The sequence below is a fragment of the Hypanus sabinus genome, chromosome 24, assembly GCF_030144855.1.
Source record: "Hypanus sabinus isolate sHypSab1 chromosome 24, sHypSab1.hap1, whole genome shotgun sequence".
NCBI lineage: Eukaryota > Metazoa > Chordata > Chondrichthyes > Myliobatiformes > Dasyatidae > Hypanus > Hypanus sabinus.
Window position 1 is genome coordinate 32182998 of NC_082729.1, and position 27196 is coordinate 32210193.

Below are 27196 nucleotides of genomic sequence, written 5' to 3' on the forward strand. Positions count from 1 at the left end.
GTACCTCACGTCCCATACTCTCACAGTCCGTTAACAACCCAATCCACCGTCCAGTCCCCTACACCTCCGTACCTCATGTCGCACAGACTTCCACTATCCGTTAACACCCCAATCCACCGTCCAGTCCCCTACACCTCCGTACCTCACGTCCCACACCCTCTCACTGTCCGTTAACACCCCAATCCACCGTCCAGTCCCCTACATCTCCGTACCTCACGTCCCAAACCCTCTCACTGTCCGTTAACACCCCAATCCACCGTCCAATCCCCTACACCTCCGTACCTCACGTCCCACACCCTCTCACTGTCCGTTAACACCCCAATCCATGTCCAGTCCCCTACACCTCCGTACCTCACGTCCCACACCCTCTCACTGTCCGTTAACACCCCAATCCACCGTCCAGTCCCCTACACCTCCGTACCTCACGTCCCACACCCTCTCACTGTCCGTTAACACCCCAATGCACCGTCCAGTCCCCTACACCTCCATACCTCACGTCCCACACCCTCTCACTGTCCGTTACACACCAATCCACTGTCCAGTCCCCTACACCTCCGTACCTCACGTCCCACACCCTCTCACTGTCCGTTAACACCCCAATCCACCGTCCAGTCCCCTACACCTCTGTACCTCACATCCCACACCCTCTCACTATCCGTTAACACCCCAATCCACCGTCCAGTCCCCTACACCTCCGTACCTCACGTCCCACACCCTCTCACTGTCCGTTAACAGCCCAATCCACCGTCCAGTCCCCTACACCTCCGTACCTCACGTCCCTCACCCTCTCACTGTCCGTTAACACCCCAATCCACCGTCCAGTCCCCTACACCTCCGTACCTCACGTCCCACACCCTCTCACTGTCCGTTAACACCCCAATCCACCGTCCAGTCCCCTACACCTCCGTACCTCACGTCCCACACCCTCTCACTGTCCGTTAACACCCCAATCCACCGTCCAGTCCCCTACACCTCCGTACCTCACGTCCCTCACCCTCTCACTGTCTGTTTACACCCCAATCCACCGTCCAGTCCCCTACACCTCCGTACCTCACGTCCCACACCCTCTCACTGTCCGTTAACACCCCAATCCACCGTCCAGTCCCCTACACCTCCGTACCTCACGTCCCACACCCACTCACTGTCCGTTAACACCCCAATCCACCGTCCAGTCCCCTACACCTCTGTACCTCACGTCCCTCACCCTCTCACTGTCCGTTAACACCCCAATCCACCGTCCAGTCCCCTACACCTCCGTACCTCACGTCCCACACCCTCTCACTGTCCGTTAACACCCCAATCCACCGTCCAGTCCCCTACACCTCCGTACCTCACGTCCCACACCCTCTCACTGTCCGTTAACACCCCAATCCACCGTCCAGTCCCCTACACCTCTGTACCTCACGTCCCACACCCTCTCACTGTCCGTTAACACCCCAATCCACCGTCCAATCCCCTACACCTCCGTACCTCACGTCCCACACCCTCTCACTGTCCGTTAACACCCCAATCCACCGTCCAGTCCCCTACACCTCCGTACCTCACGTCCCACACCCTCTCACTGTCCGTTAACACCCCAATCCACCGTCCAGTCCCCTACACCTCTGCACCTCACGTCCCACACCCTCTCACTGTCCGTTAACACCCCAATCCATCGTCCAGTCCCCTACACCTCCGTACCTCACGTCCCACACCCTCTCACTGTCCGTTAACACCCCAATCCACCGTCCAGTCCCCTACACCTCCGTACCTCACGTCCCTCACCCTCTCACTGTCTGTTTACACCCCAATCCACCGTCCAGTCCCCTACACCTCCGTACCTCACGTCCCACACCCTCTCACTGTCCGTTAACACCCCAATCCACCGTCCAGTCCCCTACACCTCCGTACCTCACGTCCCACACCCACTCACTGTCCGTTAACACCCCAATCCACCGTCCAGTCCCCTACACCTCTGTACCTCACGTCCCTCACCCTCTCACTGTCCGTTAACACCCCAATCCACCGTCCAGTCCCCTACACCTCTGTACCTCACGTCCCACACCCACTCACTGTCCGTTAACACCCCAATCCACCGTCCAGTCCCCTACACCTCCGTACCTCACGTCCCACACCCTCTCACTGTCTGTTTACACCCCAATCCACCGTCCAGTCCCCTACACCTCCGTACCTCACGTCCCACACCCACTCACTGTCCGTTAACAACCCAATCCACCGTCCAGTCCCCTACACCTCCTTACCTCACGTCCCTCACCCTCTCACTGTCCGTTAACACCCCAATCCACCGTCCAGTCCCCTACACCTCCGTACCTCACGTCCCACACCCTCTCACTGTCCTTTAACACCCCAATCCACCGTCCAGTCCCCTACACCTCCGTACCTCACGTCCCACACCCTCTCACTGTCCGTTAACAACCCAATCCACCGTCCAGTCCCCTACACCTCTGTACCTCACGTCCCTCACCCTCCCACTGTCCGTTAACACCCCAATCCACCGTCCAGTCCCCTACAACTCCGCACCTCACGTCCCTCACCCTCTCACTGTCCGTTAACACCCCAATCCATGTCCAGTCCCCTACACCTCTGTACCGCACGTCCCACACCCTCTCACTGTCCTTTAACACCCCAATCCATGTCCAGTCCCCTACACCTCTGTACCTCACGTCCCTCACCCTCTCACTGTCCGTTAACACCCCAATCCATGTCCAGTCCCCTACACCTCTGTACCTCACGTCCCACACCCTCTCACTGTCCTTTAACACCCCAATCCACCGTCCAGTCCCCTACACCTCTGTACCTCACGTCCCACACCCACTCACTGTCCGTTAACACCCCAATACATGTCCAGTCCCCTACACCTCTGTACCTCACGTCCCACACCCTCTCACTGTCTGTTTACACCCCAATCCACCGTCCAGTCCCCTACACCTCCGTACCTCACGTCCCACACCCTCTCACTGTCCGTTAACAACCCAATCCACCGTCCAGTCCCCTACACCTCCGTACCTCACGTCCCAAACCCTCTCACTGTCCGTTAACACCCCAATCCACCGTCCAGTCCCCTACACCTCCGTACCTCACGTCCCACACCCTCTCACTGTCCGTTAACACCCCAATCCACCGTCCAGTCCCCTACACCTCCGTACCTCGTCCCACACCCACTCACTGTCCGTTAACACCCCAATCCACCGTCCAGTCCCCTACACCTCTGCACCTCACGTCCCACACCCTCTCACTGTCCGTTAACACCCCAATCCACCGTCCAGTCCCCTACACCTCTGCACCTCACGTCCCACACCCTCTCACTGTCCGTTAACACCCCAATCCATGTCCAGTCCCCTACACCTCCGTACCTCACGTCCCACACCCTCTCACTGTCCGTTAACACCCCAATCCACCGTCCAGTCCCGTAGACCTCCGTACCTCACGTCCCTCACCCTCTCACTATCCGTTAACACCCCAATCCACCGTCCAGTCCCCTACACCTCTGTACCTCACGTCCCACACCCTCTCACTGTCTGTTTACACCCCAATCCACCGTCCAGTCCCCTACACCTCCGTACCTCACGTCCCACACCCTCTCACTGTCCGTTTACACCTCAATCCACCGTCCAGTCCCCTACACCTCTGTACCTCACGTCCCTCACCCTCTCACTGTCCGTTAACAACCCAATCCACCGTCCAGTCCCCTACACCTCTGTACCTCACGTCCCACACCCTCTCACTGTCCGTTAACACCCCAAATCCACCGTCCAGTCCCCTACACCTCTGCACCTCACGTCCCACACCCTCTCACTGTCCGTTAACACCCCAATCCATGTCCAGTCCCCTACACCTCCGTACCTCACGTCCCACACCCTCTCACTGTCCGTTAACACCCCAATCCACCGTCCAGTCCCGTAGACCTCCGTACCTCACGTCCCTCACCCTCTCACTATCCGTTAACACCCCAATCCACCGTCCAGTCCCCTACACCTCTGTACCTCACGTCCCACACCCTCTCACTGTCTGTTTACACCCCAATCCACCGTCCAGTCCCCTACACCTCCGTACCTCACGTCCCACACCCTCTCACTGTCCGTTTACACCTCAATCCACCGTCCAGTCCCCTACACCTCTGTACCTCACGTCCCTCACCCTCTCACTGTCCGTTAACAACCCAATCCACCGTCCAGTCCCCTACACCTCTGTACCTCACGTCCCACACCCTCTCACTGTCCGTTAACACCCCAAATCCACCGTCCAGTCCCCTACACCTCTGTACCTCACGTCCCACACCCTCTCACTGTCCGTTACACCCCAATCCACCGTCCAGTCCCCTACACCTCTGTACCTCACGTCCCTCACCCTCTCATGTCCGTTACACCCCAATCCACCGTCCAGTCCCCTACACCTCTGTACCTCACGTCCCACACCCTCTCACTGTCCGTTAACACCCCAATCCACCGTCCAGTCCCCTACACCTCTGTACCTCACGTCCCTCACCCTCTCACTGTCCGTTAACACCCCAATCCACCGTCCAGTCCCCTACACCTCTGTACCTCACGTCCCACACCCTCTCACTGTCCTTTAACACCCCAATCCATGTCCAGTCCCCTACACCTCTGTACCTCACGTCCCACACCCTCTCACTATCCGTTAACACCTCAATCCATGTCCAGTCCCCTACACCTCTGTACCTCACGTCCCATACCCTCTCACTGTCTGTTTACACCCCAATCCACCGTCCAGTCCCCTACACCTCTGTACCTCACGTCCCACACCCTCTCACTGTCCTTTAACACCCCAATCCACCGTCCAGTCCCCTACACCTCTGTACCTCACGTCCCACACCCACTCACTGTCCGTTAACACCCCAATCCATGTCCAGTCCCCTACACCTCTGTACCTCATGTCCCACACCCTCTCACTGTCTGTTTACACCCCAATCCGCCGTCCAGTCCCCTACACCTCCGTACCTCACGTCCCACACCCTCTCACTGTCCGTTAACAACCCAATCCACCGTCCAGTCCCCTACACCTCCGTACCTCACGTCCCAAACCCTCTCACTGTCCGTTAACACCCCAATCCACCGTCCAGTCCCCTACACCTCCGTACCTCACGTCCCACACCCTCTCACTGTCCGTTAACACCCCAATCCACCGTCCAGTCCCCTACACCTCCGTACCTCGTCCCACACCCACTCACTGTCCGTTAACACCCCAATCCACCGTCCAGTCCCCTACACCTCTGCACCTCACGTCCCACACCCTCTCAGTGTCCGTTAACACCCCAATCCATGTCCAGTCCCCTACACCTCCGTACCTCACGTCCCACACCCTCTCACTGTCCGTTAACACCCCAATCCACCGTCCAGTCCCCTACACCTCCGTACCTCACGTCCCTCACCCTCTCACTATCCGTTAACACCCCAATCCACCGTCCAGTCCCCTACACCTCCGTACCTCACGTCCCACACCCTCTCACTGTCCGTTAACACCCCAATCCACCGTCCAGTCCCCTACACCTCTGTACCTCACGTCCCACACCCTCTCACTGTCCGTTAACACCCCAATCCACCGTCCAATCCCCTACACCTCCGTACCTCACGTCCCACACCCTCTCACTGTCCGTTAACACCCCAATCCACCGTCCAGTCCCCTACACCTCCGTACCTCACGTCCCACACCCTCTCACTGTCCGTTAACACCCCAATCCACCGTCCAGTCCCCTACACCTCTGCACCTCACGTCCCACACCCTCTCACTGTCCGTTAACACCCCAATCCATCGTCCAGTCCCCTACACCTCCGTACCTCACGTCCCACACCCTCTCACTGTCCGTTAACACCCCAATCCACCGTCCAGTCCCCTACACCTCCGTACCTCACGTCCCTCACCCTCTCACTGTCTGTTTACACCCCAATCCACCGTCCAGTCCCCTACACCTCCGTACCTCACGTCCCACACCCTCTCACTGTCCGTTAACACCCCAATCCACCGTCCAGTCCCCTACACCTCCGTACCTCACGTCCCACACCCACTCACTGTCCGTTAACACCCCAATCCACCGTCCAGTCCCCTACACCTCTGTACCTCACGTCCCTCACCCTCTCACTGTCCGTTAACACCCCAATCCACCGTCCAGTCCCCTACACCTCCGTACCTCACGTCCCACACCCTCTCACTGTCCGTTAACACCCCAATCCACCGTCCAATCCCCTACACCTCCGTACCTCACGTCCCACACCCTCTCACTGTCTGTTTACACCCCAATCCATGTCCAGTCCCGACAGCTCCATTCCTCATGTCGCACAGACTTCCACAGTCTCTCTCTCCTCTCCCCCTGAAACCCTGTCTCTGCTCTCCATCACCTTGATGTTCTTGAGGCCCTTCTCAAAGAGCCGTAACATGTCTGACAGCTTGTTGTCAGAGTGTACGGTGGAGACGGAGCTGTTGCGGATGGACAGGGCTCGCAGCCGCTGCTGCAGCTCCTCCATGATGCACTCATTCTCGATCTGCTCGTGTGACTTGAACTCCGTGAAGGTGGCGTACAGCGAGGTGAGCAGGGCCTGGAAGTCCCGACTGTTGGAGAAGTTGGTCTTGGATAACTAAAGGTGCGGGGAGGGGAAGAGAGGGAACGGAAGTTAGTACCACTGGCAACCTAACATCACAGGGCCTGAGGACACAGTATCTTCAGGGAATCAACATTGCTTAATGCAATTTCCTGTACACAATTCTAAAGGGGAACAAAATGCTTGTTACTCCGGATCTGAAGCAACACCAAAAAACACACACAATATAAACACATAATATATCTTACACACGTAGATTAACTATATGTCCACAGAGTGGTGCTAGGCTCTGGAGTGTCTGTACACAAAGTAGTGGTTGGGGGTGTGGAGTTGCAGGTTAGTGGGTAGGGGTGTTAATCAGCCTCACTGCCTGGGGAAAGTAACTGTTTTTGAGTCTGGTCCCAGTGTAGATGCTGCGTAGCCTCCTTCCTGATGGGAGTAGGACAAGTAGTCCGTGAGCAGGGTGGGCGGGATCCTTTGTGATGAAGGGCAGGAGCAGATTACTGTAATGTGGCAACGATCATCTTCGAGAGTCCGAACGTCTCCTCTGTCACACCAGGAGGTCGGAGTCTGCAGATTCCGTTGTCACTCCCCTGCCCAACCCAGCAGCGATCTCCGCATCCGTTCAACTGGCCACTGAAATACTCCGTTCAGCCCGTCATAACACCAGCACTTCCTTCCTTTATATCCAGTGTGAACTACTTTCTGAAAAGTGGTTCTGTTTGATAACAGTCATTACAGCTGAGCCAAATTGGAAATGTTGGGTACAGGCTGAATTGAGGTGCTGGGGCACAGGCCCGAGAGCATACCGAACCAGCCCAGCACCCATGTTCAAGAGCAAGGAAAGACGGGAGGCTTGAACGATTTAAGCTCTGGCCAGATTGAAAAGTTCAGGGCGAGGACTGGGCTGGTTTAATCACTGTACCGTGTCTCTGTAATGAAATATAGCTGTGACCCCCAATTATCACAGCATGAACTCACTCCAGTTCCCAATGCTACTTGCTACCTTTTATTTTTTGCCTGTTTTCTTTCTGCACAATGGGATGATTTTTTTTAATGAGTTCTACTGAGTTTCTTTGCTTTGTAGCTGCCTATAAGATTAGATTATTCAACTTTATTGTCATTGTGCCGAGTACAGATAAAAAGTCAAAAAAATACAACTAGCATCTAGCCAGAAGTGCAAAAACATAGTGTTATTTACAAAATATCTGCAAATAAAAAGTAAGTGCTATAGCACACAAATATAAAAGTACTGAGACAGTACAATATGGGTGCGATACTGTTTAACGCTGTGATGTGAGGTTCAGCAGGGTCACAGCCTCAGGGAAGAAGCTCTTCCTGAGCCTGCTGGTACATGAGCGGAGGCTTCTGTAGCACCTACCGGATGGGAGGAGAGTAAAAAGTCCATGGTTAGGGTGAGATGCATCCTTGATAATGCTTTTCGCCCTGACAAAGGTCAAGATGTATTAAGCAGACATACTTTGATAATAAATGTACCTTCAACTTTGAGTCCTGCCATCTAATTACCCGTTCAGGAGTACCTGTAAATTTACAATCTATAGATTTGCTGACGATACAAGCATTGTTAATAGAATCTGAGATGGAGATGAGAGGGCGTACAGGAGTGAGGTAGGCCAACTAGTGGAGTGGTGTCGCAGCAACAACCTGGCACTCAACATCAGTAAGACGAAAGAGCTGATTGTGGACTTCAGGAAGGGTAAGATGAAGGAACACATACCAATTCTCATAGAGGGATCAGAAGTGGAGAGAGTGAGCAGTTTCATGTCTATAGATGTACCGTGGAGAGCATTCTGACAGTCTGCATCACTGACTGTTATTTGGGGGGGGGGGGGGGGGGGTGCTGAAAGAAACTGCAGAAGGTTGTAAATCTAGTCAGCTGCATCTTGGGCACTAGCCTACAAAGTAGCCAGGACATCTTCAGGGAGCCGTGTCTCAGAAAGGCAGCGTCCATCATTAAGGAACCTCATCACCCAGGGCATGCGCATTTCTCACTGTGACCATCAGGGAGGAGGTACAGAAGCCTGAAGGCACACACTCAGTGATTCAGGAGCAGCTTCTTCCCCTCTGCCAGCCGATTCCTGAATGGATGTTGAACCCTTGAACACTATCTCACTTTTTTTAATATGTATTATTTCTACTTTTTGCACACTTTTTAATCTACCCAATTTGCATATACTATAATTGATCACCTTATTTATTTTTTGTTCTACATTATGTATTGCATTGAACTGCTACTGCTAAGTAAACAAGTTTCACGACACATGCCAGTGATGTCTGGATTGCCTTTTGAGAATAGGTTGAGTGAACTCGGCCCTTTCTCCTTGGAGCGACGGAGGCTGAGAGTGGCCTGATAGAGGTGTAGAAGATGATGAGAGGCATTGATTGTGTGGATAGTCAGAGGTTTTTCCCAGGGCTGAAATGGTTGCCACAAGAGGACACAGGTTTAAGGTGCTGGGGAGTAGGTACAGAGGAGATGTCAGGGGTAACGTTTTTTTAATGCAAGAGTGGCGAGTACGTGGAATGTACCTATCCAAAAGTCTCTTAAAAGACCCTATCGTATCAGCCTCCAGTAACATGGAGCTTAGAAAAATAGAGGGCTATGGGTAAGCCTAGTAATTTCTAAGGCAGGGACATGTTCAGTACAACTTTGTGGGCCGAAGGGCCTGTATTGTGCTGTAAGTTGTCTATAATGAACCTGATTCTGATTCTCACACAGTGACAGATACCTTGCAGCCTCAGCCCACTTCTGAACACTGCTCCAGAGCCACTGACACTTGATCTGCTCACTGAAGGGCAGGATTCAAACCTCATCGGACAGATGGGCTAGCAACTTATCTCTTTAATTGTTTCAACAACAATTGAAAATGCAATCTGACCAGCATTCTGATTAAGTTTGCACTCTGAACTTTTGCTGCAACTGCCAGTGTTGCAGAGAGTAAAATTAATCCAGCCTATTGGCTTGCACGCAGGCACAGTGTGGCTGGCAGAGGACAGAATACTCCAGGTCTAAATTGTACACAATTGCCCATCTCTGTTCAGACAGAGACAGAAACATAAGACTGCAAAAGCAAATCTTTGTGCAATGCAAGGTAAACCAACGATCAGTTTGAAGTAGTCCACACTGTACTGTGCCAAGCTGAGGTGAGGTGAGGTGAGGGAGGTGCGGGTTGCTACGGCTGCAGGGGAGTAGCTGATCCTGAACCTAGTCGCCTGGCACTTGTGCTATCTGTACCTGTGTCGAGTTGGCACGTACCACCTGAGACCACGTATGTGCTCAGCAACAGCATTAATTAATGGATAATCAAATTGCTGATAATGGTCCCTGATTAGCAGATGCTGGGTGAGGGGCCAGGTCAGTGTATTCCCAATGAATCTGTCCTTTCCCACCGGGGTGAGGGGAATGTGAGGGGCCAGGTCAGAGTATTCCCAATGAGTCTGTCCTTTCCCACCGGGGTGAGGGGAATGTGATGGCCAGGTCAGTGTATTCCCAATGAGTCTGTCCTTTCCCACCGGGGTGAGGGGCCAGGTCAGTGTATTCCCAATGAGTCTGTCCTTTCCCACCGGGGTGAGGGGCCAGGTCAGTGTATTCCCAATGAGTCTGTCCTTTCCCACCAGGGTGAGGGGAATGTGAGGGGCCAGGTCAGTGTATTCCCAATGAGTCTGTCCTTTCCCACCGGGGTGAGGGGCCAGGTCAGTGTATTCCCAATGAGTCTGTCCTTTCCCACCGGGATGAGGGGAATGTGAGGGGCCAGGTCAGTGTATTCCCAATGAGTCTGTCCTTCCCAACGGGGGTGACGGGAATGTGAGGGGCCAGGTCAGTGTATTCCCAATGAGTCTGTCCTTTCCCACCGGGGTGAGGGGCCAGGTCAGTGTATTCCCAATGAGTCTGTCCTTTCCCACCGGGATGAGGGGCCAGGTCAGTGTATTCCCAATGAGTCTGTCCTTTCCCACCAGGGTGAGGGGAATGTGAGGGGCCAGGTCAGTGTATTCCCAATGAGTCTGTCCTTTCCCACCGGGGTGAGGGGCCAGGTCAGTGTATTCCCAATGAGTCTGTCCTTTCCCACCAGGGTGAGGGGAATGTGAGGGGCCAGGTCAGTGTATTCCCAATGAATCTGTCCTTTCCCACCGGGGTGAGGGGAATGTGAGGGGCCAGGTCAGAGTATTCCCAATGAGTCTGTCCTTTCCCACCGGGGTGAGGGGAATGTGATGGCCAGGTCAGTGTATTCCCAATGAGTCTGTCCTTTCCCACCGGGGTGAGGGGCCAGGTCAGTGTATTCCCAATGAGTCTGTCCTTTCCCACCAGGGTGAGGGGAATGTGAGGGGCCAGGTCAGTGTATTCCCAATGAGTCTGTCCTTTCCCACCGGGGTGAGGGGCCAGGTCAGTGTATTCCCAATGAGTCTGTCCTTTCCCACCGGGATGAGGGGCCAGGTCAGTGTATTCCCAATGAGTCTGTCCTTTCCCACCGGGGTGAGGGGAATGTGAGGGGCCAGGTCAGTGTATTCCCAATGAGTCTGTCCTTCCCAACGGGGTGACGGGAATGTGAGGGGCCAGGTCAGAGTATTCCCAATGAGTCTGTCCTTTCCCACCGGGGTGAGGGGAATGTGAGGGGCCAGGTCAGTGTATCCCCAATGAGTCTGTCCTTTCCCACCGGGGTGAGGGGCCAGGTCAGTGTATTCCCAGTGAGTCTGTCCTTTCCCACCGGGGTGAGGGGAATGTGAGGGGCCAGGTCAGTATATTCCCAATGAGTCTGCCCTTTCCCACCGGGGTGAGGGGAATGTGAGGGGCCAGGTCAGTGTATTCCCAATGAGTCTGTCCTTTCCCACCGGGGTGAGGGGCCAGGTCAGTGTATTCCCAGTGAGTCTGTCCTTTCCCACCGGGGTGAGGGGAATGTGAGGGGCCAGGTCAGTGTATTCCCAATGAGTCTGTCCTTTCCCACCGGGGTGAGGGGCCAGGTCAGTGTATTTCCAATGAGTCTGTCCTTTCCCACCGGGGTGAGGGGAATGTGAGGGGCCAGGTCAGTGTATTTCCAATGAGTCTGTCCTTTCCCACCGGGGTGAGGGGAATGTGATGGCCAGGTCAGTGTATTCCCAGTGAGTCTGTCCTTTCCCACCGGGGTGAGGGGCCAGGTCAGTGTATCCCCAATGAGTCTGTCCTTTCCCACTGGGGTGAGGGGCCAGGTCAGTGTATTCCCAGTGAGTCTGTCCTTTCCCACCGGGGTGAGGGGAATGTGAGGGGCCAGGTCAGTGTATTCCCAATGAATCTGTCCTTTCCCACCGGGGTGAGGGGCCAGGTCAGTGTATTCCCAATGAGTCTGTCCTTTCCCACCGGGGAGTCGGGAATGTGAGGGGCCAGGTCAGTGTATTCCCAATGAGTCTGTCCTTTCCCACCTGGGTGAGGGGAATGTGAGGGGCCAGGTCAGTGTATTCCCAATGAGTCTGTCCTTTCCCACCGGGGTGAGGGGCCAGGTCAGTGTATTCCCAATGAGTCTGTCCTTTCCCACCGGGGTGAGGGGCCAGGTCAGTGTATTCCCAATGAGTCTGTCCTTTCCCACCGGGGTGAGGGGCCAGGTCAGTGTATTCCCAATGAGTCTGTCCTTTCCCACCGGGGTGAGGGGCCAGGTCAGTGTATTCCCAATGAGTCTGTCCTTCCCCACCGGGGTGAGGGAAATGTGAGGGGCCAGGTCAGTGTATTCCCAATGAGTCTGTCCTTCCCCACCGGGGTGAGGGAAATGTGAGGGGCCAGGTCAGTGTATTCCCAATGAGTCTGTCCTTCCCCACCGGGGAGTCGGGAATGTGAGGGGCCAGGTCAGTGTATTCCCAATGAGTCTGTCCTTCCCCACCGGGGTGAGGGAAATGTGAGGGGCCAGGTCAGTGTATTCCCAATGAGTCTGTCCTTTCCCACCGGGGTGAGGGGCCAGGTCAGTGTATTCCCAATGAGTCTGTCCTTTCCCACCGGGGTGAGGGGCCAGGTCAGTGTATTCCCAATGAGTCTGTCCTTCCCAACGGGGTGACGGGAATGTGAGGGGCCAGGTCAGAGTATTCCCAATGAGTCTGTCCTTTCCCACCGGGGTGAGGGGAATGTGAGGGGCCAGGTCAGTGTATTCCCAATGAGTCTGTCCTTTCCCACCAGGGTGAGGGGCCAGGTCAGAGTATTCCCAATGAGTCTGTCCTTTCCCACCGGGGTGAGGGGCCAGGTCAGTGTATTCCCAATGAGTCTGTCCTTTCCCACCGGGGAGACGGGAATGTGAGGGGCCAGGTCAGTGTATCCCCAATGAGTCTGTCCTTTCCCACCGGGGTGAGGGGAATGTGAGGGGCCAGGTCAGTGTATTCCCAATGAGTCTGTCCTTTCCCACCGGGGTGAGGGGCCAGGTCAGAGTATTCCCAATGAGTCTGTCCTTTCCCACCGGGGTGAGGGGAATGTGAGGGGCCAGGTCAGTGTATTCCCAATGAGTCTGTCCTTCCCAACGGGGTGACGGGAATGTGAGGGGCCAGGTCAGAGTATTCCCAATGAGTCTGTCCTTTCCCACCGGGGTGAGGGGAATGTGAGGGGCCAGGTCAGTGTATTCCCAATGAGTCTGTCCTTTCCCACCGGGGTGAGGGGAATGTGAGGGGCCAGGTCAGAGTATTCCCAATGAGTCTGCCCTTTCCCACCAGGGTGAGGGGAATGTGAGGGGCCAGGTCAGTGTATTCCCAATGAGTCTGTCCTTTCCCACCGGGGTGAGGGGCCAGGTCAGTGTATCCCCAATGAGTCTGTCCTTTCCCACTGGGGTGAGGGGCCAGGTCAGTGTATTCCCAGTGAGTCTGTCCTTTCCCACCGGGGTGAGGGGCCAGGTCAGTGTATTCCCAATGAATCTGTCCTTTCCCACCGGGGTGAGGGGCCAGGTCAGTGTATTTCCAGTGAGTCTGTCCTTTCCCACCGGGGTGACGGCCCAGGTCAGTGTATTCCCAATGAGTCTGTCCTTTCCCACCGGGGAGTCGGGAATGTGAGGGGCCAGGTCAGTGTATTCCCAGTGAGTCTGTCCTTTCCCACCGGAGTGAGGGGCCAGGTCAGTGTATTCCCAATGAGTCTGTCCTTTCCCACCGGGGTGAGGGGCCAGGTCAGTGTATTCCCAATGAGTCTGTCCTTCCCCACCGGGGTGAGGGAAATGTGAGGGGCCAGGTCAGTGTATTCCCAATGAGTCTGTCCTTTCCCACCGGGGTGAGGGGAATGTGAGGGGCCAGGTCAGTGTATTCCCAATGAGTCTGTCCTTTCCCACCGGGGTGCGGGGCCAGGTCAGTGTATTCCCAATGAGTCTGTTCTTTCCCACCGGGGTGACGGGATTGTGAGGGGCCAGGTCAGTGTATTCCCAATGAGTCTGTCCTTTCCCACCGGGGTGAGGGGAATGTGAGGGGCCAGGTCAGTGTATTCCCAATGAGTCTGTCCTTTCCCACCGGGGTGAGGGGCCAGGTCAGTGTATTCCCAATGAGTCTGTCCTTTCCCACCAGGGTGAGGGGAATGTGAGGGGCCAGGTCAGTGTATTCCCAATGAGTCTGTCCTTTCCCACCGGGGTGAGGGGAATGTGAGGGGCCAGGTCAGTGTATTCCCAATGAGTCTGTCCTTTCCCACCGGGGTGAGGGGCCAGGTCAGTGTATTCCCAATGAGTCTGTCCTTTCCCACCGGGGTGAGGGGAATGTGAGGGGCCAGGTCAGTGTATTCCCAATGAGTCTGTCCTTTCCCACCGGGGTGAGGGGAATGTGAGGGGCCAGGTCAGTGTATTCCCAATGAGTCTGTCCTTTCCCACCGGGGTGAGGGGCCAGGTCAGTGTATTCCCAGTGAGTCTGTCCTTTCCCACCGGGGTGAGGGGAATGTGAGGGGCCAGGTCAGTGTATTCCCAATGAGTCTGTCCTTTCCCACCGGGGTGAGGGGCCAGGTCAGTGTATTCCCAATGAATCTGTCCTTTCCCACCGGGGTGAGGGGCCAGGTCAGTGTATTCCCAATGAATCTGTCCTTTCCCACCGGGGTGAGGGGCCAGGTCAGAGTATTCCCAATGAGTCTGTCCTTTCCCACTGGGGTGAGGGGCCAGGTCAGAGTATTCCCAATGAGTCTGTCCTTTCCCACCGGGGTGAGGGGAATGTGAGGGGCCAGGTCAGTGTATTCCCAATGAGTCTGTCCTTTCCCACCGGGGTGAGGGGCCAGGTCAGTGTATTCCCAATGAGTCTGTCCTTTCCCACTGGGGAGACGGGAATGTGAGGGGCCAGGTCAGTGTATTCCCAATGAATCTGTCCTTTCCCACCGGGGTGAGGGGCCAGGTCAGTGTATTCCCAATGAATCTGTCCTTTCCCACCGGGGTGAGGGGCCAGGTCAGAGTATTCCCAATGAGTCTGTCCTTTCCCACTGGGGTGAGGGGCCAGGTCAGAGTATTCCCAATGAGTCAGTCCTTTCCCACTGGGGAGACGGGAATGTGAGGGGCCAGGTCAGTGTATTCCCAATGAATCTGTCCTTTCCCACCGGGGTGAGGGGCCAGGTCAGTGTATTCCCAATGAATCTGTCCTTTCCCACCGGGGTGAGGGGCCAGGTCAGTGTATTCCCAGTGAGTCTGTCCTTTCCCACCGGGGTGAGGGGCCAGGTCAGTGTATTCCCAATGAATCTGTCCTTTCCCACCGGGGTGAGGGGCCAGGTCAGTGTATTCCCAGTGAGTCTGTCCTTTCCCACCGGGGTGAGGGGCCAGGTCAGTGTATTCCCAATGAATCTGTCCTTTCCCACCGGGGTGAGGGGCCAGGTCAGTGTATTCCCAATGAGTCTGTCCTTTCCCACCAGGGTGAGGGGAATGTGAGGGGCCAGGTCAGAGTATTCCCAATGAGTCTGTCCTTTCCCACCGGGGTGAGGGGCCAGGTCAGTGTATTCCCAATGAGTCTGTTCTTTCCCACCGGGGTGACGGGATTGTGAGGGGCCAGGTCAGTGTATTCCCAATGAGTCTGTCCTTTCCCACCGGGGTGAGGGGAATGTGAGGGGCCAGGTCAGTGTATTCCCAATGAGTCTGTCCTTTCCCACCGGGGTGAGGGGCCAGGTCAGTGTATTCCCAATGAGTCTGTCCTTTCCCACCAGGGTGAGGGGAATGTGAGGGGCCAGGTCAGTGTATTCCCAATGAGTCTGTCCTTTCCCACCGGGGTGAGGGGAATGTGAGGGGCCAGGTCAGTGTATTCCCAATGAGTCTGTCCTTTCCCACCGGGGTGAGGGGCCAGGTCAGTGTATTCCCAATGAGTCTGTCCTTTCCCACCGGGGTGAGGGGAATGTGAGGGGCCAGGTCAGTGTATTCCCAATGAGTCTGTCCTTTCCCACCGGGGTGAGGGGCCAGGTCAGTGTATTCCCAATGAGTCTGTCCTTTCCCACCGGGGTGAGGGGAATGTGAGGGGCCAGGTCAGTGTATTCCCAATGAGTCTGTCCTTTCCCACCGGGGTGAGGGGCCAGGTCAGTGTATTCCCAGTGAGTCTGTCCTTTCCCACCGGGGTGAGGGGAATGTGAGGGGCCAGGTCAGTGTATTCCCAATGAGTCTGTCCTTTCCCACCGGGGTGAGGGGCCAGGTCAGTGTATTCCCAATGAGTCTGTCCTTTCCCACTGGGGAGACGGGAATGTGAGGGGCCAGGTCAGTGTATTCCCAATGAATCTGTCCTTTCCCACCGGGGTGAGGGGCCAGGTCAGTGTATTCCCAATGAATCTGTCCTTTCCCACCGGGGTGAGGGGCCAGGTCAGAGTATTCCCAATGAGTCTGTCCTTTCCCACTGGGGTGAGGGGCCAGGTCAGAGTATTCCCAATGAGTCTGTCCTTTCCCACCGGGGTGAGGGGAATGTGAGGGGCCAGGTCAGTGTATTCCCAATGAGTCTGTCCTTTCCCACCGGGGTGAGGGGCCAGGTCAGTGTATTCCCAATGAGTCTGTCCTTTCCCACTGGGGAGACGGGAATGTGAGGGGCCAGGTCAGTGTATTCCCAATGAATCTGTCCTTTCCCACCGGGGTGAGGGGCCAGGTCAGTGTATTCCCAATGAATCTGTCCTTTCCCACCGGGGTGAGGGGCCAGGTCAGAGTATTCCCAATGAGTCTGTCCTTTCCCACTGGGGTGAGGGGCCAGGTCAGAGTATTCCCAATGAGTCTGTCCTTTCCCACTGGGGAGACGGGAATGTGAGGGGCCAGGTCAGTGTATTCCCAATGAATCTGTCCTTTCCCACCGGGGTGAGGGGCCAGGTCAGTGTATTCCCAATGAATCTGTCCTTTCCCACCGGGGTGAGGGGCCAGGTCAGTGTATTCCCAGTGAGTCTGTCCTTTCCCACCGGGGTGAGGGGCCAGGTCAGTGTATTCCCAATGAATCTGTCCTTTCCCACCGGGGTGAGGGGCCAGGTCAGTGTATTCCCAGTGAGTCTGTCCTTTCCCACCGGGGTGAGGGGCCAGGTCAGTGTATTCCCAATGAATCTGTCCTTTCCCACCGGGGTGAGGGGCCAGGTCAGTGTATTCCCAATGAGTCTGTCCTTTCCCACCAGGGTGAGGGGAATGTGAGGGGCCAGGTCAGAGTATTCCCAATGAGTCTGTCCTTTCCCACCGGGGTGAGGGGCCAGGTCAGTGTATTCCCAATGAGTCTGTCCTTTCCCACCGGGGTGAGGGGCCAGGTCAGTGTATCCCCAATGAGTCTGTCCTTTCCCACCGGGGTGAGGGGCCAGGTCAGAGTATCCCCAATGAGTCTGTCCTTTCCCACCGGGGTGAGGGGCCAGGTCAGTGTATTCCCAATGAGTCTGTCCTTTCCCACCGGGGTGAGGGGCCAGGTCAGAGTATTCCCAATGAGTCTGTCCTTTCCCACCGGGGTGAGGGGCCAGGTCAGTGTATTCCCAATGAGTCTGTCCTTTCCCACCGGGGTGAGGGGCCAGGTCAGAGTATTCCCAATGAGTCTGTCCTTTCCCACCGGGGTGAGGGGCCAGGTCAGTGTATTCCCAATGAGTCTGTCCTTTCCCACCGGGGAGTCGGGAATGACTCTTTCCTAGATAAATCTCTCCACATAAATCCGGGATGCATTGGGGAGTGGGGCAGAGGTGAGTGGAGGGGACAGGCATGTTCCAGTGATGTTGAGTGTACCTGGAACTGCAGGTTATGAGTTTAGAGTGAAAGGAGGGAACATCTTTCCTGTAAATCGGCAAACAAAACAAAGTAAGAGCTCACCAACTTGGAGTACAACTTCGGAATTACGCCTCAACTCCTGAACTCTGTACTATGAAGGCCAATGTGCCAACCCTATCCACCCGTGACACCACTTTTAATAAACTATAGACCCGTACCCGAGATCCCTCTGTTCTACACGCTCCTTGGTGCCCTACCGCTCACCATGACACCCTGGTTTGTTCTCCCAAACTGCATCACCTTACACTTGTCTGCATTAAATTGCACTTTTCAGCCGATCTTTCTATTGTTCTATACCCTGCTGCAAGCTTTGACAGAGTTCCTTGCTGCCCTCTGCATGTTTACATTTACAAGTTTGATGATCCAGTTAACCACATTATCATCCAGATCACTGATATAGATGACAAACAATGGAACCAGTACTGACCCCAGTCACGGGTCTCCAGTTAGAGAGGCAACCATCCACTACCACCCCCCGGCTTCTCCCACAAAGCCAGTCTCTAACCCAATCCACTGGAACGACAAGAAACTGAGTCTTCTTGTTAAACACCTTGCTAAAGTCAATGTCGACAGCACCAACTTTCTATATATAAAAAACCATATAACAATTACAGCACAGAAACAGGCCATCTCGGCCCTTCTAGTCCGTGACGAACGCTTACTCTCACCTAGTCCAACCGACCTGCGCTCAGCCCTTAACCCTCCATTCCTGTCCTGTCCATCTACCTATCCAATTTTACTTTAAATGACAATATCGAACCTGCCTCTACCACTTCTACTGGAAGCTCCTTCCACACAACTACCACTCTCTAAGTAAAGAAGTTCCCCCTCATGTTACCCCTAAACTATGCCCCTTAACTCTCAACTCATGTCCTCTTGTTTGAATCTCCCCTACTCTCAATGGAAAAAGCCAATCCATGTCAACTCTATCTATCCCCCTCATAATTTTAAATACCTCTATCAAGTCCCCCCTCAACCTTCTACGCTCCAAAGAATAAAGACCTAACTTGTTCAACCTTTTTCTGTAAGTTAGGGGCTGAAACCCAGGTAACATCCTAGTAAATCTCCTCTGTACTCTCTCTATTTTGTTGACATCTTTCCTATAATTCCTGGTACAATTCTCAAACAATTTTTAAAGTCAATGTAAACAACACCAACTTTCCTGGTAACGTTCTCAAAAAATTTAATAACATTGGTTAGACAAATTTATCATGTACAAAGCCATGCCAACTATCCCTAATCAGTCCTTGTCTATCCTTTAGAATATCCTCCAATAACTTTCTCACTACTGATGTCAGGCTCACCAGCCTACAAGTCCTGGTTTATTCTTTCTTAAACAGCACTGGCTATTCTCCAATCCTCCAGTGCCTCATATTCCAGTATCTGCTAGGGCCCCTGCAGTTTCTGAGCTTGCCTCCCACAGGGTCTGAGGGAATACCTGGTCAGGTCCTTGGGATGTTTGCACTTTAACTTGTCTGAAGACAACAAACATCTCCTCCTCTGTAATCTGTATTGGATCCATGCCCCACTGCGCCTGCCTCCTGAGTAAATCACGTTAAGATCTCCCCCCATTTCCTTTGGCTGCACGGAAGAAGTGCAATTACGAAGGAAGTAAGGAGCTTGTGGTGTTTCAGCATGACATCGAAAACTTTAACAAACTTCAATAAATCTGTGGTGCAGAGTCATTGGCTGGTTTCATCGCAGCCTGGTATGGAAACACCAGTGCCTCTGAATGGAAAATCCTACAGCCCAGCCCATCACAGGTAAAACCCTCCCCACCATCGAACACATCTACACGAAGCACAGGCGCAGGAAAGCAGCGTCCATCACCAGGCCTCCCACTTACCAAGCACACACCTGCCAGAAAATTCTGTCCCAATCCATACCTGCCAGACCCTTTCTGATCAAAATTGCCCGTTCAGGATCTCAACCGCACACTATCCTTTTCCATAACTACCTTGAAACTAATGGCACTTCAATCAGTGTTCCTCTACACAAACTTCCATCACTGGCCCTGTCTCAGTCCCGAATAGCAGATGAAGCATTACACTTGAGGAGAGGGAGGGGCGGAGGGAAGGGGACGGGGGTAGAGGACAGCAAAGAGGGGAAGGGGAGGGGGCAAGGGAGTAGGGGACGTGGGGAGGGGATTAGGGGACGGGGAGGGAGGGGATTAGGGGACGGGGAGGGAGGGGATTAGGGGAACTGGGAGGGAGGGGAGTAGGGGAACTGGGAGGGAGGGGAGTAGGGGAACTGGGAGGGAGGGGAGTAGGGGAACTGGGAGGGAGGGGAGTAGGGGACGGGGGAGGGAGGGGATTAGGGGACGGGGAGGGAGGGGATTAGGGGACGGGGAGGGAGTGGATTAGGGGACGGGGAGGGAGGGGATTAGGGGACGGGGAGGGAGGGGATTAGGGGAAGGGGATTAGGGGATTCGGGGACGGGGAGGGAGGGGATTAGGGGACGGGGAGGGAGGGATTAGGGGACGGGGAGGGAGGGGATTAGGGGACGGGGAGGGAGAGGATTAGGGGACGGGGAGGGAGGGGATTAGGGGACGGGGAGGGAGGGGATTAGGGGACGGGGAGGGAGGGGATTAGGGGACGGGGAGGGAGGGGATTAGGGGACGGGGAGGGAGGGGATTAGGGGACGGGGAGGGAGGGGATTAGGGGACGGGGAGGGAGGGGATTAGGGGACGGGGAGGGAGGGGAGTAGGGGAACTGGGAGGGGAGTAGGGGAACTGGGAGGGAGGGGAGTAGGGAACTGGGAGGGAGGGGAGTAGGGGACAGGGGAGGGAGGGGAGTAGGGGACAGGGAGGGAGGGGAGTAGGGGAACTGGAAGGGAGGGGAGTAGGGGACAGGGAGGGAGGGGAGTAGGGGAACTGGGAGGGAGGGGAGTAGGGGACGGGGAGGGAGGGGATTAGGGGACGGGGAGGGAGGGATTAGGGGACGGGGAGGGAGGGGATTAGGGGACGGGGAGGGAGGGATTAGGGGACGGGGAGGGAGGGGATTAGGGGACGGGGAGGGAGGGGATCAGGGGAACTGGGAGGGAGGGGATCAGGGGACGGGGAGGGAGGGGATCAGGGGACGGGGAGGGAGGGGATCAGGGGACGGGGGAGGGAGGGGATCAGGGGACGGGGGAGGGAGGGGATCAGGGGACGGGGGAGGGAGGGGATCAGGGGACGGGGAGGGAGGGGATCAGGGGAACTGGGAGGGAGAGGATTAAGGGACGGGGAGGGAGGGGATCAGGGGAACTGGGAGGGAGAGGATTAAGGGACGGGGAGGGAGGGGATTAGGGGACGGGGAGGGAGGGGATTAAGGGACGGGGAGGGAGGGGATTAGGGGACGGGGAGGGAGGGGATTAGGGGAACTGGGAGGGAGGAGATTAGGGGACGGGGAGGGAGGGGATTAGGGGACGGGGAGGGAGGGGATTAGGGGAACTGGGAGGGAGGGGATCAGGGGACGGGGAGGGAGGGGATCAGGGGACGGGGGAGGGAGGGGATCAGGGGACGGGGGAGGGAGGGGATCAGGGGACGGGGGAGGGAGGGGATCAGGGGACGGGGGAGGGAGGGGATCAGGGGACGGGGGAGGGAGGGGATCAGGGGACGGGGAGGGAGGGGATCAGGGGACGGGGGAGGGAGGGGATCAGGGGACGGGGGAGGGAGGGGATCAGGGGACGGGGGAGGGAGGGGATCAGGGGACGGGGGAGGGAGGGGATCAGGGGACGGGGGAGGGAGGGGATCAGGGGACGGGGGAGGGAGGGGATCAGGGGACGGGGGAGGGAGGGGATCAGGGGACGGGGAGGGAGGGGATCAGGGGACGGGGGAGGGAGGGGATCAGGGGACGGGGGAGGGAGGGGATCAGGGGACGGGGGAGGGAGGGGATCAGGGGACGGGGGAGGGAGGGGATCAGGGGACGGGGGAGGGAGGGGATCAGGGGACGGGGAGGGAGAGGATCAAGGGACGGGGAGGGAGGGGAGTAGGGGACGGGGAGGGAGGGGAGTAGGGGACGGGGAGGGAGGGGAGTAGGGGACGGGGAGGGAGGGGATTAGGGGACGGGGAGGGAGGGGATTAGGGGACGGGGAGGGAGGGGATTAGGGGAACTGGGAGGGAGGGGATTAGGGGAATTGGGAGGGAGGGGATTAGGGGAACTGGGAGGGAGGGGAGTAGGGGACAGGTAGGGAAGGTGGAGGGAGTAGGGATGTGAATGCCAGAACACCGTGGAGTCACAGAATCGTAATCAGGCCTATAGATCCATCTTGCCCAGACTAACCCCCACATTTGCCCACCACGATCCTGGGCCTCGGGCTGATTTATTCACGTATTTTGGTCCTGCGAGTTACCCCGGGAACTACCCGCGCGGCATGCCGGGAGCTAGCGTACCACCCCCCCAAGGGACTACAATTCCCAGTGGGCTAAGCACAGAGCATGCGCGCTCGACCCTCCAAACTGCGGCTCGTTCGAAGCTCGAAAACCGCCGGACGGTATCTCTTTGGGGTTCCGGCCGGCAAACGAAACCCCTAGGCCTTGTGCTGTGAGCCTGGAGTCGGCGGTTGCCGCGCTCCCCGCAGCTGTACCGTAACCGGAGGAAGCCGCCCCTCGAATACGGTTACTTGCTTCCCCTCCTTGGGCTCTGGGTCTCCCCGTCACCGTTCACACTCACCTTCTCTGAATACAGGTTCACCAGCTTCTTCATGCGCCAGTGCGGCGCCGAGAACACGTCCACCTCGTCCGGAAACGGCGCCATGTTCCCGCGACTGCACTCGCAGCACCGCCCGCGGCCGGGAGGCGAACAACAACCGGGACTGCAGCGCCGCCCGCGGCCGGGAGGCGAACAACAACCGGGACTGCAGCGCCGCCCGCGGCCGGGAGGATCAACAGAAACCGGGACTGCAGCGCCGCCCGCGGCCGGGAGGATCAACAGAAACCGGGACTGCAGCGCCGCCCGCGGCCGGGAGGATCAACAGAAACCGGGACTGCAGCGCCGCCCGCGGCCGGGAGGATCAACAGAAACCGGGACTGCAGCGCCGCCCGCGGCCGGGAGGATCAACAGAAACCGGGACTGCAGCGCCGCCCGCGGCCGGGAGGATCAACAGAAACCGGGACTGCAGCGCCACCCGCGGCCGGGAGGATCAACAGAAACCGGGACTGCAGCGCCGCCCGCGGCCGAGAGAAGCAACAGAAACTGGGACGATCTTGGGGGCAAATGTTCAATCTCTGGCAAATTAATACATGAAGATCTCGGAGCAAGGGTGCTGTACCAGAGGGACATTAAAAGCTGTTGCGTGTTTTGTTCCACGGGCTCCTGTTTCCCTCTTTCCGTTTTGGACGCAGCGGTTCAAATGGAAGGGTTCACAATACACCACCAAGATAGGAGCCTTTTGAAGCCAAAGGTGTAGTTGTGGGGAGTCCTTCATGATCAATTCCTCATGGTGTACTAATGTAGCGGTGCTACCCCAATCCTGTTCACCAGGTCTGGAACACCTTGCCACCAAGCTCTGGCCATTTTAACTGGAGATTTCAGCCATTGTTTGTACATTCCATCATAAGCTAATGTCAAACCGGCCCTGGACCAACTGAAGACTCTGAGAAGACGGTATGAAACAGCACACCCTTGTGCCTTCCCCATCAGCAGGAGCGATTTTAACTAAATAATTACCATGAACAAGTCACTCACTCACTGCTACGCCACCATCAAGGAGGCCTACTGTGCTATTCCATGCCTCACTTCAGGACGTCTGATCACCTGGCTGTACCCCCTGAGTATAGGCAGAGACCGAAGACTCAGCAGTAGTGAGGACCACGAAGGTATGGACAAGAGAAGCACAGGAGCACCTACAGGATTGCTTTGAATCGGTGGACTGGACTGTACTCAGGGATTCATTTTCGCATCTGGATGAGGATGCCACAGTTGCTACTGACTTCATTAAAACCTGAGCACACGCCTAACAAGGACTTGCTGTACATTCCCAAACCAAAAGCCGTGGATGAACCAGGAGTTTCATCACATGCAGAGGGCTAGATCTGCAGCATTTAAGTCTGGTGACCCAGGTCTGAGCAAGAAAAACAGGTATGACTTGCAGAAGGCTATTTCAAGAGCAAAGAAATAATTTCAAGAGCGGTTGGAGGTGAAATCGGATGTATGACAACTCTGGCAGGGTTTGCAGGACATTTCTTCCTACAAAGTGAAACCCACTCGCAGATGAGCTCAACACCTTCTATGTCTCTTTGAAAGGGAGGTTAAAACCACAGGGATTATCATCCCTGCTGCACCCGGTGATCTCTGTCTCGGAGGCTGGCGACAGGCTGTCTTTCAGGAGGGTGAACCCAAGGCGGCAGCTCTGATGCAGCACCTGGGGAGGCTCTGAAAACTTATGCCAACCAGCTGGCGGAGGTATTGAAAGCCACTTTTAATTCCTCGCTGCTACGGTCGGAAGTTCCCACCTGCTTCAAAAGGGCAACAATTATACCAATGCCCAAGAAGTGCAGGGTGAGCAGCCTTAACGATGTTGTAGCACTCATATCTACGGTGATGAAATGCTTTGAGAGGTTGGTCATGGGTAAAATGAACTCCTGCCTCAGCAAGGACCCGGACCCACTGCAATTTGTCTATCGCCACAGAAAGTCTCTGGTGGACACGGTATCAATGACCCTTCACGTAGCCTTAGATCACCTGGACAATACAAGATTCTTTGTCAGGATGACATTTATTGACTATAGCTCAGTGTCCAACACCATCGTTCCAACAGTTCTGAAAGAAAAACTACAGAACCTGAGCTTCTGCATCTTCAGTCTGTGCAGATTGGTGATAACATCTCCTCCTTGTCGGTGATCAACACAGGTGCACCTCAGGGGTGTGTGCTTAACCCACTGCTCTACCCTCTCTACCCATGACTGCGTGGCTAGGCATAGCTCAAATGCCGTCTATAAATTTGCTGAAGCAACCATCGTTGGTAGAATCTCGGCTAGTGACAAGAGGGCGTACAGGAACGAGATATACTAGTTAGTTGAGTGGTGCCACTCAGTGTCAGTAAGATGAAAGAGCTGATTGTAAGCAGGAAGGGTAAGATAAGGGAACATGAACCAATTCTCATAGAGGAATCAGAAGTAGAGAGAGTGAGCAGTTTTAAGTTCCTTGTGTCAATATCGTCGAGGTTCTAAAACAAGAGAAAATCTGCAGATACTGGAAATCCGAGTAACACACACAAAATGCTGTTGGAACTCAGTCGATCAGGCAGAATCTATGATAAAGAGTACGGAGGCGTTTCAGACCAAGACTGTTCTGAAAGGTCTCGGCCCAAAACGTTGACTGTACTCCTTTCCGTAGATGCTGCCTGGCCTGCTGAGTTTCTCCAGCATTTTGTGTGTGTTGCTCATTGAGGATCTAACCTGATCCCAACATAACAAGTGTAAAGAAGGCAAGACAGCCACTAAATTTCATTTGGAGTTTGAGGAGATTTGGTTTGTCACCTAAAACTCCCAAGAACCTCTACAGATATACCATTCTGACTGGTTGCATCACCGTCTCGTACCGCCGGGCATACAACAGGAGCAGACCCTTCAGCCCACCATGTCTGTGCTAGCCATGATGCCTAATGCACCAGTTAGTGTCCAGGGCTATTCCAACACAACCTTCTGCACCAAGGAGCAGAGGGAACTGGGGGTCAGGGGGATGTCACCACCCCAGGATCTGTGGGGTGTTCAATTGTGAGAAGGGGTCGGCTTTGTTTTTCTTGGAGCACAGAAAGGTAAGCTCTGGGAGACAAAACTCTTACCGAGAGAATTAATTTCTTATACTAGGTAGAATTTAGAGCAGATAGGAGAATTTTTTTTTCCAAAAAAAATTTGTTCAGAGTCTAAATATGCAAGACAACACCGGCTATGAAAGTTAACTCGCCCCCTGGTGAGCGGCCATTATCTGTAACAGCATCAGATGTGAAAAGGGCTCTGCAGAGAGTCGACCCCTCCATAAGGCAGCCAGGCCAGACAAAATCACAGGCCGGATACCCATGGAATTTGTGCAACAGCTCCCTGACGTCTTTACCAACATCTTCAGCTCATCCGGGCTGCTGTCCCCACGTGCTTCAACTATGCCACTATCATTCAGAACAAAAGAACTCTGTACATTCAAAGCTGAATGATCACCACCCAGTGGTGTCACTCTGAAGCGCTTTCAGTGGCTGATTACGGCACATTTTCAAAAACTGCATTCTGGCTACATTGGACAGCCTCCAATATGCTCACCGACAGAACCACTCTAAGACAGACGCGGCAGCATCAGCCGTGCAGCTGGCCCTAACCACCAAGTAAACAAGGATGTTTATGTTGCTTCTAGATTTCAGTTCACAGACCCTGGTGAACACACTCCTCCTCCTCGGTCTAAACACTAACAAAGAGCGGTGGATCAGGTTAGCGGGTGGAAGTGTTGATCATCCTTACCGTTTCGGGAAAGTACAATCCATGCTCAGAAGCAACGTAGCCTCCTCCCTGATGGGAGTGGGACAGACATGAGTAGGGTGGGTGGGATCCTTCATGACGTTACTGTCCCTTACCCGGCACCTTTCTGTGCATATGTTCTTGATGGTGCTGATGATGCATTGGACAGTTTTGACTACCTGTTGCAGAGCCTTTATAACAATTACAGCATGAAACAGGCCAACTCATCCCTTCTAGTCCATGCTAAATGCTTACTCTCACCTAGTCCCACCGACCTGCACTCAGCCCATAACCCTCCATTCCTTTCCTGTCCATATACCTATCCAATTTTTTTTTAATGACAAAATCGAACCTGCCTCTACCACGTCTACTGGAAGCTCGTTTCACACAGATACCACTCTCAGAGAAAAGAAGATCCCCCACATGTTACCCCTAAACTTTTGCCCCTCAACTCTCAACTCATGTCCTCTTGTTTGAATCTCCCCTACTCTCAATGGAAAAAGCCTATCCACGTCAACTCTGTCTATCCCCCTCATAATTTTAAATACCTCTATCAAGTCCCCCCTCAACCTTCTATGCTCCAAAGAATAAAGACCTATCTTAGTCAACCTTTCCCTGTAACTTAGGTGCTGAAACCCAGGTAACATTCTAGTAAATCTCCTCTGTAGTCTCTCTATTTTGTTGACATTTTTCCCATAATTCAGTGACCAGAACTGTACACAATATTCCACATTTGGCCTCACCAATGCCTTGTACAATTTTAACATTACATCCCAACTCCTATACTCAATGCTCTGATTTATAAAGGCCAGCAAACCAAAAGCTTTCTTCACCACCCTATCCACATGAGATTCCACCTTCAGGGAACTATGCACCATTATTCCTAGATCACTCTGTTCTACTGCAATCTTCAATGCCCTACCATTTATCATGTATGTCCTATTTGGATTAGTCCTACCAAAATGTAGCACCTCACACTTATCAGCATTAAATTCCATCTGCCATCGTTCAGTCCACTCTCTAACTGGCCTAAATCTCATTGCAAATCTTTCTGTCCG

General features: G+C 54.9%; 1 protein-coding gene across 2 annotated transcripts in view; it reads right to left on the minus strand.

Moving 5' to 3' along the window:
- Positions 1 to 22500, minus strand: part of fbxl5 (F-box and leucine-rich repeat protein 5) — a 97142-nt gene extending 74642 nt beyond the window's left edge. For both annotated transcript variants that reach the window (XM_059949546.1, XM_059949545.1), the window contains exons 1-2: positions 22366 to 22500; positions 6354 to 6590 (exon numbers count right to left, since the gene is read on the minus strand). In XM_059949546.1, the coding sequence (XP_059805529.1) occupies positions 6354 to 6590; positions 22366 to 22449 (321 nt within the window). In that variant the 5' untranslated portion in view covers positions 22450 to 22500. The remainder of the gene's footprint in view (positions 1 to 6353; positions 6591 to 22365) is intronic.
- Between the last annotated feature and the right edge of the window lie 4696 nt (positions 22501 to 27196).